At 41.0% G+C, this 13,318-nt stretch overlaps 2 protein-coding genes across 6 annotated transcripts in view; both read left to right on the top strand.

Annotated features, from left to right (window-relative positions):
* LOC132974482 (rho guanine nucleotide exchange factor 28-like) overlaps positions 1–4,744 on the top strand; it is a 42,309-nt gene extending 37,565 nt beyond the window's left edge. For all 4 annotated transcript variants that reach the window (XM_061038561.1, XM_061038560.1, XM_061038562.1 and 1 more), the window contains 8 exons: positions 163–294; positions 411–544; positions 633–680; positions 1,067–1,171; positions 1,298–1,462; positions 2,653–2,904; positions 3,013–3,391; positions 3,711–4,744. In XM_061038561.1, coding sequence (XP_060894544.1) covers positions 163–294; positions 411–544; positions 633–680; positions 1,067–1,171; positions 1,298–1,462; positions 2,653–2,904; positions 3,013–3,391; positions 3,711–3,898 — 1,403 coding nt within the window. In that variant the 3' untranslated portion in view covers positions 3,899–4,744. The remainder of the gene's footprint in view (positions 1–162; positions 295–410; positions 545–632; positions 681–1,066; positions 1,172–1,297; positions 1,463–2,652; positions 2,905–3,012; positions 3,392–3,710) is intronic.
* Positions 4,745–4,778: 34 nt separating this feature from the next.
* Positions 4,779–12,604, top strand: osmr (oncostatin M receptor). 2 transcript variants are annotated; one of them, XM_061038565.1, is made up of 17 exons: positions 4,779–4,991; positions 5,089–5,243; positions 5,405–5,552; positions 6,047–6,319; positions 6,473–6,602; positions 6,823–6,971; positions 7,100–7,233; positions 7,325–7,466; positions 8,206–8,291; positions 8,398–8,611; positions 8,880–9,065; positions 9,166–9,267; positions 9,904–10,071; positions 10,290–10,442; positions 10,578–10,659; positions 10,767–10,851; positions 11,804–12,604. In XM_061038565.1, exons 1-17 carry the CDS (start codon positions 4,925–4,927, stop codon positions 12,074–12,076), a joined length of 2,547 nt encoding a protein of 848 aa, XP_060894548.1. In that variant the 5' UTR covers positions 4,779–4,924; the 3' UTR covers positions 12,077–12,604. The 2 variants fall into 2 exon arrangements, with proteins under 2 accessions (XP_060894548.1, XP_060894549.1); XM_061038566.1 differs by lacking the exon at positions 5,089–5,243 and having other exon boundaries at positions 4,899–4,991.
* The last annotated feature ends 714 nt before the right edge of the window (positions 12,605–13,318 follow it).

Below are 13,318 nucleotides of genomic sequence, written 5' to 3'. Positions count from 1 at the left end.
AATGACTCTGGAAATATCAATAATGAAATATCAGTCTGCATGCAATATGAATGGAAACAAAACTAAAGTGTGAGTGAATCATTTATCTAAAGTGGTGTGGTACAGTAGTGTGTACTGGCATACTGGGAGACTAAAAAGCACCATATATATTTGTTTCTGCAGCGGAGAACCTGATCTCCATGCTGCAGGCCCGTGATGGTCTTTCTGTTCCGAGTCAGGGCTCACCTGTGGGAGGACCGGAGGGCTTCAGCTACAACAGCCACGGCAGCAGCATCCAGGAGTCTCCATCTGAACGTAAGTGGCAGATCCACTGAAAACCTGACCATTTATTTTACGGATGTGCTCAACAACACTGACTTACACACACCAGCGGTAACACTTGGGTCTTTCATCTTTCTTTGTTGCCTCAGCTGATTATCTGAGCACGCTCAGTATGAGCTCCACCTCTCTTGGATCAGACAGCGAGCTGATGGGAATGGACAGCGTGTTGTGGAGCTCTGCTGCTGAGCTGAAAAGTGGAGACACCAAAGGGACACTGTTTAAGGTTGAACACTTTGAAACCCCTTAACAAGTGTTTGTAAATAATAAAAATATGCGTCAGTGTCCATGTGTAATAACACAGATTTTTGCAGGTGGCAGAGAGCGTCCAGAGTCTGACTCAGCTCCTTTATAGTCTGCAGGTGAGGAAACTATCTGTGACGGAATCTGCAAGTTAATTTTTAGCTTTTTAAAGGATAGGATATCAAATACTGTAATTTTCTGATCTGTTTTTTTTGTTGTTTTCTTATTACATATGTAATCTTTCTCCCTTTTTATTTTCTTTAGAATTAATTATTGAGAAACACACTCAAGTTGTCATTTAAAATTAAATACATAACCTGAAAAATGTTGTGTTCCAGTCATTTTAAAGTGCTATCTTGATTTAAGAAAGGTTTAAGATTTGAAAGGATTTAGTTGCCATAAGATGATTGAACAAATGTCACCCCAGCACTCGTATGTAATAAGCATGTTGATGATATAGAGTAATGCAGATTGGGATAAGGTTTTCTCCTCCTTGTGTTGGCAGGCTGCTGTAACCCTCCAGGACAGCTGCCATGAAGTCCAGAAACTCCTCCTCCTGGAGGGAGACAAACCTCAGCTCCGAACCCTCACTTCCATCCAAAACAGTGTGGTAATAAAAGTGTTTAGACTTCAAACCAACACCAACATGTACACGTGTTCTGAGGAGGCTAGACTAGAATTCTGTGTTCTAGTTTTAAAATAAGAACATACTGAACCTGTTTCTGTTTTTATCCAGGAGCTCGAGAAGCAGAGGAGTTTTGATAAGAAGAAAGAGGAAGTAGAAAAGAAAGGTTCAGAGAGGAGGAAAGAGGAGGTGGAGGGGGTGAAGAAACTCCATGTGAGGCTAAAACAGGAGCAGCAACGCTGGGACAGAGAGTGTCTGACCAGAGAGAAACAACAGGTGAGTCTCATGCTGATGTTTCAGTTAAGTTACCTGGACGCTCTTTTGTCTCCATTCTGTTATTTCTCTCTCTCCCTGCAGTTGTCACCCCATGGCAGTTCGGGGCTACATTACCATTGTTTTGGTTATTATTGTTGCCCATCTCTTTTTTTCCGTGCCAGTTTCTGGTCATTTCACACCCAAGTCAATGCTGTCAAATCAGAGGTAGTTATTCTAAAACACCACCTGTTGCTGTGATGTAGACTCGACCAAAGAACAGAATTATTCGAAAAATTCAACAAGATCATATTCGCATTCATAACCCCTATAAAGTCATGGTTTTTATATGTCATAAAACACTTTGAATTCACCTCTCTCTGATCAGATTCTTGCAGATCGTAGATGTCAACAGAACTTCCTGTGAAGTTCAGATGTTTTGTGGGGAAATGTTCTAACTTCCTTTTTCTGTAGAAAGCGGGTTTGTGTTTCTGCAAGAACAAACAGCTAATGCAACATGTCAGGGCGTCAGTTCAGCTCAGCAGTTAGATTGTGTACCCCATGTGCAAAGGCCACAGGCCACGCGGCCGTCCCACGTTTGAGTCCAAGATTCAAGATTTTGTTTGTCCCAAGCTCATACAGATGCGCAGTGAAATGTAAAGACTGTTCCGCAAGGCCATGCAATAAACACTCAAAAATTACTAATACCAACCCTCAACAATTGTTACATTTTCCCCCATTCTCTCTTTCAAAATGTTTCCTTTCAATCTTTATTGTCCCACAAATAAAGGCATACATGACCCCAAAATATCTTTAAAAAAAATCCAATATCCTTTAAATACAAATTCAAGGCTAATGTTGATAGATGAATTAAAGTTTCTGCTCAGCAAGTTTCTTAGCATAACATTTTCCCAATGCTATAGTGCTGTCAATTAATCACAGTTATGAAATATTCCTGTTTACTTTTTTAAAATTCTTAAATACTCAAAATGTGCCACATTGAAATGCAAAGACAGCTAGCATCCTTTTGCAACAGAGCCCCCCCCCCCCCCCCAGTCTGTAACGCTCTGTGTTGGTTTATATGTGAAGCAGGAAAGTCAGATTAATAATTTGCGTATAAAAACAAACATGTTGAGGTCTCTTGATTAATATACTGTACATACTGCACCACACAATCAGCACTCCTTTTTTAAAAGTTACATATCTGTCTCCAGAGTGAGCAGGAGAGTGCACTGGCGCAGCGAGAGCAGCAGTGCTTCCTGGAGGCGGAGCGTCTGCGATGCGAGCGCAAGGAGCTGGAGGCTCAGCTGCTGGAGTATCAGCAAAATCTGGACCGACTAAGGGACGGCCAGAGGAGTGTGGAGCGGGAGAAGGAAAACATCGAAGCCCAGCAGAGGCTCCTGCAGAGCTGGAGACACAACCGTCAGAGCAGTCTGCCTGTTACCATATCACTGGATGGATACAAGGTTAGAAAAGATGGGGTTGATTGACAGGAACGTAGAGGATCAAGATGTGGGGATGAAAATGTTTACCAGGAAAAAGCACAAATACCAGGTGTTGTTTCCATTTCCCAGGTGTCTGGCCATAGCCGCTCAGGCAGCCTGGATGGAAGCTGTTCAGTGTACGAGAACGAGGCAGCTTTGCTCGCCTCCCTCCAGCAGAACCGCCTCCACCCGCCTGCCAACAACAACCAGCACCAGCGTCTGCTCTCCATCCCAAGGAAGAGCCATGATGGCTCTCTGAACAGCTCCAGTTACACCGCTAACCTTGGCCTCAGTGCAAGCCTCTACAACAGCCTGAACACCCTGCTGAGCCAGGCTCACAGCAAACAGCCTGCGGATGGTCTGACATTCCCGAACTACAGCAACAACCAAGGCTGCACCCGGCCTCTGAACGACACCGCCCACCCCTTCAGCAGCAGAGTCTCTGCACAGCCACAAAGGACCAACAACAGTACGTGCAATGTTTGAATGGGTTTAATACAACAATTGACCTACTCACAAATTAATTTTCACCGGTGAGGAAGTTTTTAGAAACGTCTTTTTTATTGATTGAGGGTTTGTTGCATGACTAAAACTGTGAGCTCAACCATAAAAACACTGGATTTAGGCAGTGCTGAAGTTAACAGAGTTCATCTGGGGCATAACATCAATCAACGGCACTTATTGATATTTTAATGTAATACAAGTTTTTAAGAGAACACAGATAAATTGAATCTGAATCTATATCGTACAAAAAATATCCTTTTTTAAGACTGTTCTTTTTCTTGCAGACTTCAGCCCGCAATCGGACAGGAGACCCCTCGGTCCCTGGAGGTCTGAGATCACTGGTCATGGACTGTATGAGGGCGACTTCTCTTCATCTCCCTCTCTGACCCCCCTCCTTCCACCGCAGGCTTACCTCTCCCTTGAAGGACAGAACGGGGAGGAGGTGGGCGAGGAGAATATAGTTTATCTCTGAGAATCCCAATGTAAGCTCTCCGACATGTAACAGGACAGACGATAAAATATATGTGTGTTGCTTTGTTGTGGTTGTGTATGTTTGTGTCTAAATGTGATGGAAATAAGTTAATTTTTGAAGTAATACAATAAGGGAAATGTTACAGGGGAGGTGCTGTGCCTTTATCAGTGTATATGTTAATCATTCTCTTCCTACGTGAGGAAACCATTGTGCCTTTTTGCAAACAATTTCTTTGTAGCTTTTATAATTACACTTCCCATGTTTTTACTCCTACTTTGATACTGTAAGTGTTTGTTGCACTTTGATGATGGACGATGTACATTAATTCCCCCCAATTAGAGAGTTAGTGTATCAGGAAAACCGAACAGAAGCTGTTTTCTCAAGAGCACTTAAAATAAATATTTAAGAGGCCTCCCCTAAACTATGTGTGTATAGACGGCTTTATTCCTCCATGTGTTCTTTAATAATATTTATAAGGGATTTCGAGCATCTTAAAGACATAAATATGCCAAAATTATTATATGGATGTAAAAAATGTGTATAGTTTTTTTTTGTAAAGGCCATCTATGCATGCTTTGTTTAAAGAGGATCTTCTATTCCTCTCATTACTTTTCTCACTGAAGTGCCAAAAATCTTGCTATCTGATACTGTAAGAGTTTCTGTGACGGATGGCTGTATGTGTTCTGTTTGTCTGCTTTTTGGATAATTTATTGTGTGTAAATTGCGTCATGCACTGTTAACATGAATAACATTTGGTTTGAAATGTGTCCTCTTTGTGTCTAAGTAATCAGAACTGTGATGTTCCATATGAATAGTGTTGTGTATATAAAACTATTGTGGCGAACACATGTGTGTTTTTCCTGTGTTTTACTTTTAATATCAGTCATGTTTGCGCACCTCTCAGGGATTGGTGCGCTTACATTATTGTGCAATACTCAGGCAAACTGCCAGTAACCACTGACCCATGAGACTTTGACTTCATGTGTGCAGCTCTGACTCTCTGACTCTCATCACTTCTCTGAGATCATGATACCTCTCAGGATATCCTTGGTTTGCCTGCTTTGGTTGTATCTTATATCTTCTGAGGATACTGGTGAGTTTGATTGATTTAAAGTCTTCCATCTCTCACTTTTAAGAACTTTAACTTCGTGCTGTATTATTCGCATTCATTGAGGTTCATTGTGCTCCAGTTTGGCAGCTTTCAAGGCCAAGCATCACTCATCTGCAGGCTCTGAGTGACAGGCAAAGTCTCTTGGTTAGCTGGCAGCTAAACCACAGCAGCTTACTGGGTGATGTTTATGAGATCCAGATTGGCCGCACTTTAAACTACACCATTATTTATAATGTGAGTGCGTAAGTGCTTGTTGTCTGGAGTTGAGGCTCTATAAAGTTGCATCCCACGTATTTCATGGTATATAGATTGGCCTACATTTAACAGCATTTATAATGCTAATGAAAGTCCTGTTAATGTAATGTAACATACTATACTCTGTTTTGTTTACATAGAGAAATATTAGTGTACCGTCCATAGATTCACATGAATACACATGGACCTCGGATCTGCCTCTTGAGTGTGTTGATCATTCAGTCAGGATACGAAGTTTCTACAATAAGTCTGTCCCAAGTCCCTGGAGCAGCTGGAAAACAAATGATGGTGAGAAGGCTTTTCTCTGATTCTTAGTTTTCTTTATTTGTAACAATTTTAACCTGAATCCTTTTAAATCCTAATATATTGCTGTTAAGCTATTCAGTCAAACAGAATAACTTTCTCTTGTCTGTATGTGTAACTTTGTAAAAGTAAACCAAATGCAGGAAAATACCTGAGTTTCTTGTGAGCCACTGATAAGGTCACAACATCAAATAAGCACCCAATTCTGTTTTCTAAGCAAGGGTGAGGCTCCTAACCCTTTCCTCTTCGACAATCTTATCTTATAATATCAGTGTTTTGTAACTCTTGCAGTCATTGCAAATGTTGCAATGTACATCCTGTGCAAAGCCTGAATATGGATGGGTTACTTTCTCCTTGGTCATAATTTGTTATGATAATATAGTTCTCAATAGTCTCTAGTCTTCCACTGAAGGTTGATATTAAAGAGAGACAATAGCTCATAGACCTAACTGCACCTCTGCTTGTGCACTTTTCTCTAGGAGCCCAGGCAAAGAATAGGACCAAGATTTTTCCCTTCCAGCGGGTGCTGAGAGAGGGCACCAGCGCCATGTTCTGCTGTGTTCCCCCTCTAGGAGTGACTATTACCAGCATATCCATCAATAACAGCCCACAACCTCTTATCAGCATTAGTGATAGAGTCAAGGCTATCACTGTAGAAAAACTAAAAATCGTCGAATCATTCATTGACGCTCTGTCGATCATATGCAGCGATGACGCAGGAAACAACAGGCACATCTTTAACTATGTGAGCTGTAGGTTTGAATTATTTGTTTTATTTGCAGTCCATGCATCCAGTTATTCAATTTAACTTAAAAGAGCCTTTGCCTTAAATGTGTGTGTGTGTGTGTGTGTGTGTGTGTGTGTGCGTGCGTGCGTGCGTGTGTGTGTGTGTCTGTGTGCTGTAGCTCCTCCCCAGAAGCCCAAAAATCTCAGCTGTGTGACGTCAGACATGAAAACTGTCACTTGCACCTGGGATTCAGACAGAAAACAAGAGCTGGACAATCACAACAAGAAAACACACACACTGCACATACAGTAAGAGCACACATTAACAAACATTGTGGATTTAAGGCAGAGAGTGCTGCGTGTATGTCAAAATGTTCCAGCTTGCACAGCTTAGAGAAATGTCATTGTCATTTGATTTTTTTTTTAATCCTATATTGATGTGTACACATTTAACTCAACATGATTAAGGGACTGGAAAGATAGAAAATATGGATGATTTTTGTATGCCCTTTTTATGTCAAAAACCCAGGAACTCAGACCAGCCTCCCATCCTCTGTGATCAGTTGTCTTGTACTTTTCCGGCCATCCCCCAGCTGGAAGAATACAACATCAGTGTGGAGGTAAAGGACCTGCTGGGAAAGGAGACGGAGAGCTACAGCTTCAACATCTCTGACAGAGGTCAGACATCTCAACAGAATATGGACTGTAGTGTATGTGTTTTGCGATACACTTTCAATGATGCATTTGAGGGTTGAAAAAGGCCACAATTCAAAAATCTGCCCCAAAAAAATGTCATATGCTTTTAGTGTTTCCTGTTGTGGCGCGGTGTAGCGTAAGCCCCGGGGTTACAGACACCACTGTGTCCTGGTTCATGCTGTGGAACTTAACACAAGTGAGCCTCCTCTGTCAGGTCAACACAGTCCCAGGCGTCACAACAGTGGTAAGTTGAACCTCACTTTTGCTTTTCTATATGTGAAAGTTGGACATTTTAGTGCAGGTTTTCAAAAGTTGAGTCTGTGTGTTTGTAACAGATGACATGCAACAGTGTGAGGGAGTTCTGCAAAGTCAAACTGGAACATCTGCAACCCAACACCCGCTACACTACAAGGGTACGCTGTTCTGCTGATGGCAGACTCTGGGGGAAATGGACTCAGCCTGTGACCTTCAAAACCTGTGAGTACAAATAGTCTCTATTACCAGAGGTGCTGTGCAGTTAATCACAATTTCACTGTGATTGTCATATGAGCGTTCACAATTAACACATTATGACCAAATTCATCACAATACATGAGAAAACAAGTTTTCTCACTCAGCATTGGTACATAATGGGCATAATTGCCCTACTTACACACAATTTTGAAGCTACTCAGATTGAATTCTGCCAATTTAGTTTTGAAAAGGTGCTATGGGATTTTGTTTCTATTCAGGGCAAAAATATTACGTACACAGATATGGTGTAAAACATGAAGAAAAGCATAGACATAAACACTGTGAGTTATAGGTAAGATGCACTTTAAATGCTGTCACTATATTTTACTTCAGGCCTAATTACAAGTGTAGTATAGGGTGTACTGGGTACGGTAAAGTCAGTTCCTAACCAAGTATAGTTATGTAAGATTCAAGACCATGCTAACATTAAACTTAGACCAAGAATGTTTTGAAGGGACACTTCAAGTCAAGACAAATCAGGCTTACCTTTCAACATTCATGATGTCCTGCCATCATGACTCCCAGGTCCTTGTCTTTATTAAATGACTTAATTTAATCAGTACATCATACACATCCCAAAGTAGGTTCAAGGCCAGACTGTAACTCCTGTTAGTACGGTAGCCTTAGGTTTATACTAGAAGTGATTTGATTAGAGTGATAAATGATTCTCCATGCTAGTGTTTCCTTCATGTGCGTGCCTCAGATCCCTTGGTGACCTTGGATGTGTGGAGGAGAATAACACAGCTGCCAGATCAAAACAGTCGTCAAGTTACTCTCATGTGGACTCCAGTGAGACTCCATTCCTTCCTGTTTTGCAGAAATATTGGTGTTGTAATGCACAAACTTGACAAAGGATATGTTCGTAAATAACGTCCACAACCACCTCTGTTCTCAGGCTGTTACTGGCTCAGCAGCAACAGTAAACATCGAAGGCTACAAGGTTCAGTGGTCTCAGGGAGGCAGGAACCAGACAGAGCTGAAGAGCAGTGGACAGACTCAGGCAGAGGTGTCCATAGGTCCAGGACAGTGTGACTTCACTGTCCAGGCCGTGGTCCCCATTGGCTCCACCGTCCCTGCTCAAATCACAGTCCCACAGCAGGATGACCAGGGTGAGTGACACATGTTGAATCAGCTAAGATGATTCATTTAAAACCTCTTCTTAGTGGAAATACCCCTTAAATATAATGATTACCATAGGCTACAGTCCTCGTCACACTGGTCTCTGGTTCGACTTTTCCTATTGCTATTTGATGCAATTCATACCTTACATTCTCTCCCAATGTTTATTGTCATCAAAAGAGCTTTCCCTTCTGCTGTCATGTGACTTTCATTACTGCTCTTGAGATCGAAACACTTTGAAATTGTGTGTCTGTGCAGATAAAAATGCATCAGAAAAGTGGTTGAGCAGCAACTCAGCTGCTGGTTTCAATCTGTCCTGGGCACAGGATGAAACCGCCACATGCGGATACACTGTGGACTGGTGCATTCTGGGAAATGCAGTGCCATGTACTCTGCGATGGGTGAAAATGTCTGAGGGAAACAACACATTATTTCTACCTGGGAGTAAGTTTTCTCTGTTGGTTTGTTTTCTCCTCAACTGTTCACCGTATGTTTAGATCCTTCCAACTTTTTTATTTATGACTCACACTTATTCTGTACTCAGGACATTTCAAAGCAGGCTGCAGGTATACGTTTAGTATCTTTGGATGCAAGGAAAATGCACACCGACTACTAGAGATGCAGACTGGATATTTACAAGAGCTAAGTGAGTTGTATTTCCATTCATGTCTTGTTCTGGAAATGTGTGTTCTTTCATTCGTGTATATCAGACCACTTCATCTCCTAATGAGGTTAAATAGGTATTTGATGGCTGGTCTCAATGGCACATACTGATAAGCCTCAGGACTGATCCACGACAGACAGGGTGGAGAGATAAACTGCAGGAGACATGATGCTTACATGAAGACAATGCTACATAATTATCATGATGTCTACAGTCAGAACGACAGGAGGAATCGTTCAGAAAGAGAGGAGATTCTTCTATATATAAAACAACTCCCTTGTTTGCTTATTTTTCTTTGCCTATCTTGTGTTGAAAATCCTAAATAAAAATAGGAAACATATTTAAATATATCAGGTTTTACCATAACAATGCAACAATATATTATGGAACTTGAGTCCCCTTTCTCATTAATATAATTAGTTAGTTTTAAGTTACATTAGTTTTTAGAATTCCCAGACTCCTGATAAGGTTTTAGAGTAGTCATAGCAGCAACTTTCTAAACAGCTTCTGACATTGGTACAACAAGTCAGAAGTCACAATGTAACTTGAAGTCTGTGACGTTGATTCTATTTCTTTTTATTCGTCTCCCTTCCTCATGAATCGCCTTCATCTCTTAAGAATCCGTACCATCTCCGAGTCTGGTCGGACTGGTTCGGAGTACTTCCTCATCTGTGACGCTGGAGTGGTTTTATAGTGAAGATGACGCATCTCATCCAGCGTTCATCACTGGTTACCTTATCACAGTGCAGGAACTGGGATCCGTCACGCTGTCAGGTCATGTTTCAGGTGAGTGCAGGGGGAAAAACTTCAAGTGCTAGTGCTTCTTGATATTCATCTTTTTAGAGTTAGAATAATAAAGTAATGCAAATTACTACAAGCTGACTGTCTTCACAAGTCATTTCAGATAAGCATCACTAAGAGGATGAGTCTTCTTTTTTCCTCCTGTGTTGTAATGCTTCTAGACAACATGAAACCAATTTATTAATATTCTTGTGTACATCCAGATCTGTTGAACGTGTTGGTGTCAGACCCTCATAGGAAGTCTGTGACCATCGAGGGTCTGCAGCAGAATCAAGAATACACTTTCTCTGTGAGCGCTCTCACTAAGGAGGGACCTGGACAAGCTGCAAGCATCACCGTCAGGACCAAAACTAACTGTGAGCTCCATGTGCAATCATAGATCTACACAAATCTAATGCTACTGATGAATTCTAGTTTGTTTGTTTTTGTTGGTTTCAAAACTGTAGCACACAGGCCTTTTTTTTTTTTACACATTCTTGTTTCCTTGGCAGACTCTTCTCTTATGGTTAAGATTCTGACTCCCTTATTTTTACTGCTGGGCTGCATCGTCCTCCTGTGGCCTCAGAGAAAAACGTGAGTCATTTCCTCTTTATATTGTCATTTAAACATGAAATCCTGCCGAAGACAGCCTAAAGCCTCCGTCTTCCATCCTCTTTCTGTTTTTTGTTTCCATCCTCCAGGCTGCAGAGAGGGCTGGTGGGGATCATCTTTTATCCTGCTGGCATGAACATAAAAACTCCTGAGCTGGACAGATGCCTGCAGGAGGTTGGACAACACACTGAAACAGTCAAATCCGGAAAAGAGCAAAATGACATGCTAAGCTCACCGCAGCAAATATCTATGATACAATACATATGTTTTCCTTTTGTTATCTCGGAGATCTGGCATTTAAAAAAACACCTAAAGATTATTTTATGATAATTGCAAACATTGAATCCTTTATTGAATCAAAGATAATGACAAGACAATGTCACTCACTCCTTACAGATTCAATAAAATAAAATAAAATGTTCATTTAATTTAAAGAGGACATATTCTACCCCTTTTCTACCTTTTAAAACAGTCTCCTGTGGTCTAAATGAAACATCTGTGCTGTGCTTTGGTCAAAATATAACATGAATCAAGCACCAGAGGAGGTTTGTGACCCTGCATAAACCAGCTCTCTCAGAACGCTCCATTTAGGTGTGTGTGTCTCTTTAAATGCAATGAGCCCCCCCTGAGTTTTCCTGGTAGACATCACTCCTCTGTAGCGAGAATAAAAATGGCGAACCTGCTCAAAAATGTGTTCTAGGCTTGGGATGGAGTCCATCGGTGGAGGGGATTTTTTTTTTTTTACCAGAATCCCACTGTGACATCACAAGTTGAGCAAATTTGAAACAGAGCACTTTTCTCTGTGTTGTAAGACTTACGCAGATTATTTCACATTTTGTGGGTCGGTAGACAGTCAGGTTACCCAAATATATGTTCAAAAATACTGTAAAAGTGGATTACTCATAATATGTCCCCTTTAAACATTTGTTTATTAGTCTAAAAGTAAAAAAAAGAGAAGCTCCGTCATAGCTAGCTGCACAGCAAAGTGGATCCAGTTCTGGGCATACACAGCACTTTGTGTACACCAGGCCCTCAGATAAGAATAAGCTTCCATTGTCTAGACAAATGAACTGAATTATTTGCACGATGTTCATATAATTATATTCCCTCCTGCATGTTTGCACAGACTGGTGAGTGGCTGCAGTCTCAGAAACCAGAGGAGTGCAGAAGCTGCGAAATCGAGATCCTGACTAACAGACCTCTTCTGAACGACTCAACACCGAGAGATCCTGAAGCCCTGAACACACCGCCCCCTCCTGGTCCACAATCCTCTCTTTTAAACCTGCCGCTCTCCTGTGATCTGCTCCAAGCAGAATACTGTCCACAACTGTGGGACAGAGCACCTCTTCAACAGACTACATACGTCACTAACAAGTCTTATTTCCCACCACCGAGTTAGATCTGTGTCAAACACAACAAGTAACGCTCTCTGATGTCAATTTGAAGCATTCAACTTTCTGAGCGTCCATAGGAATCATGCAATGTTATGTTTGTACTGTACACAGCCCTGAACTTGTACGTCTTGTTTGTCTACATTTCAATAGTGCAAATATTATAAATGGATACTTAGTTCTTTAGTCATACTGACTTTCTTACGCTTTTCTATTTAAATGTGAAATATGTGAACTTACTTATTCATAGTTGGTAAATAGTCTGCAAACGGTATCTTAACATGCCTAAAAGTATCTAAAGGTATTTAAACTATTCAGGATTTTTCCATTCAGCTTGTGAGGTGCTTATACTACTGAAAGTGTGAAAGTGCAGACTTCACTGTAGCCTGTGAAGCTACAAGATTCATGTCCTGATTCAGCTTTTCTTAAAGGTATACATTCTGTACTTGTACACATCTGTATTTTATTATCAAGGTGCAAAAGCTGGTGTTTGTAGTATAATTTACATAACAAAAAATGGTTGTGATAGTTAAAAATGTGTGGTCATTGCCTCTTAGTAAACCTTGAATTCTGCTCCCTGTAGTTCCTCCGTCAGGGACAAAACATCCATCTTACACTTTAACTCCTCTCGACTTGCTAAAATTTCAAAATCTGTGCCGACAGTTTGTTGTATTTATTTTCCAGACTTCTGTCAAATACTGTACACTCTTCATAGGCACATTTCTTGAAGCTGATAATGTAACTTAAAATAAAGTGGATTTATTTGGTCTGCTGTAGCCTTTGGGAGACTCCAGATGCCAACAGAAATCAGATTTTGCAAGCCAGGCTACAGTTCAAGTTTGTCTGAGGATCTGATAGTGTGTAATAGTTCTTACTGGTGCTGCCTCATCAGGAAACACACACAACTGGTTTATAACAGGAACTCTGTCACACACATTACAGTGTTTTACCAGAACTTTAATCTAAAAATAGCACTGTATGCCAGTGTAACTTGTTTTGCTCTTTTGAGAGGTGACAAGCAATCACTCTGACTTTGCTCATTTGGGATGTTGCATTTAGCTGTTGTGCATATTCGGTGATTCAATCAGAACATCTACCGTGTATAAGAGCCGAAGCTAACATCTCATTGTAACCAAATCAATCTGTTTGCTGAAGATTTAGCAGAATTTCGCACTTCACTTCCACACATTCCCTGCTCATTATTTATTTGACTTCTAAAAGAGTTGGGCTAAGTTGCAGAACTGGTTGGT

This window comes from Labrus mixtus, chromosome 5 (assembly GCF_963584025.1).
Source record: "Labrus mixtus chromosome 5, fLabMix1.1, whole genome shotgun sequence".
NCBI lineage: Eukaryota > Metazoa > Chordata > Actinopteri > Labriformes > Labridae > Labrus > Labrus mixtus.
Note: the sequence above shows the minus strand (reverse complement) of the source record. Positions and strands in the feature narration are given on the sequence as shown.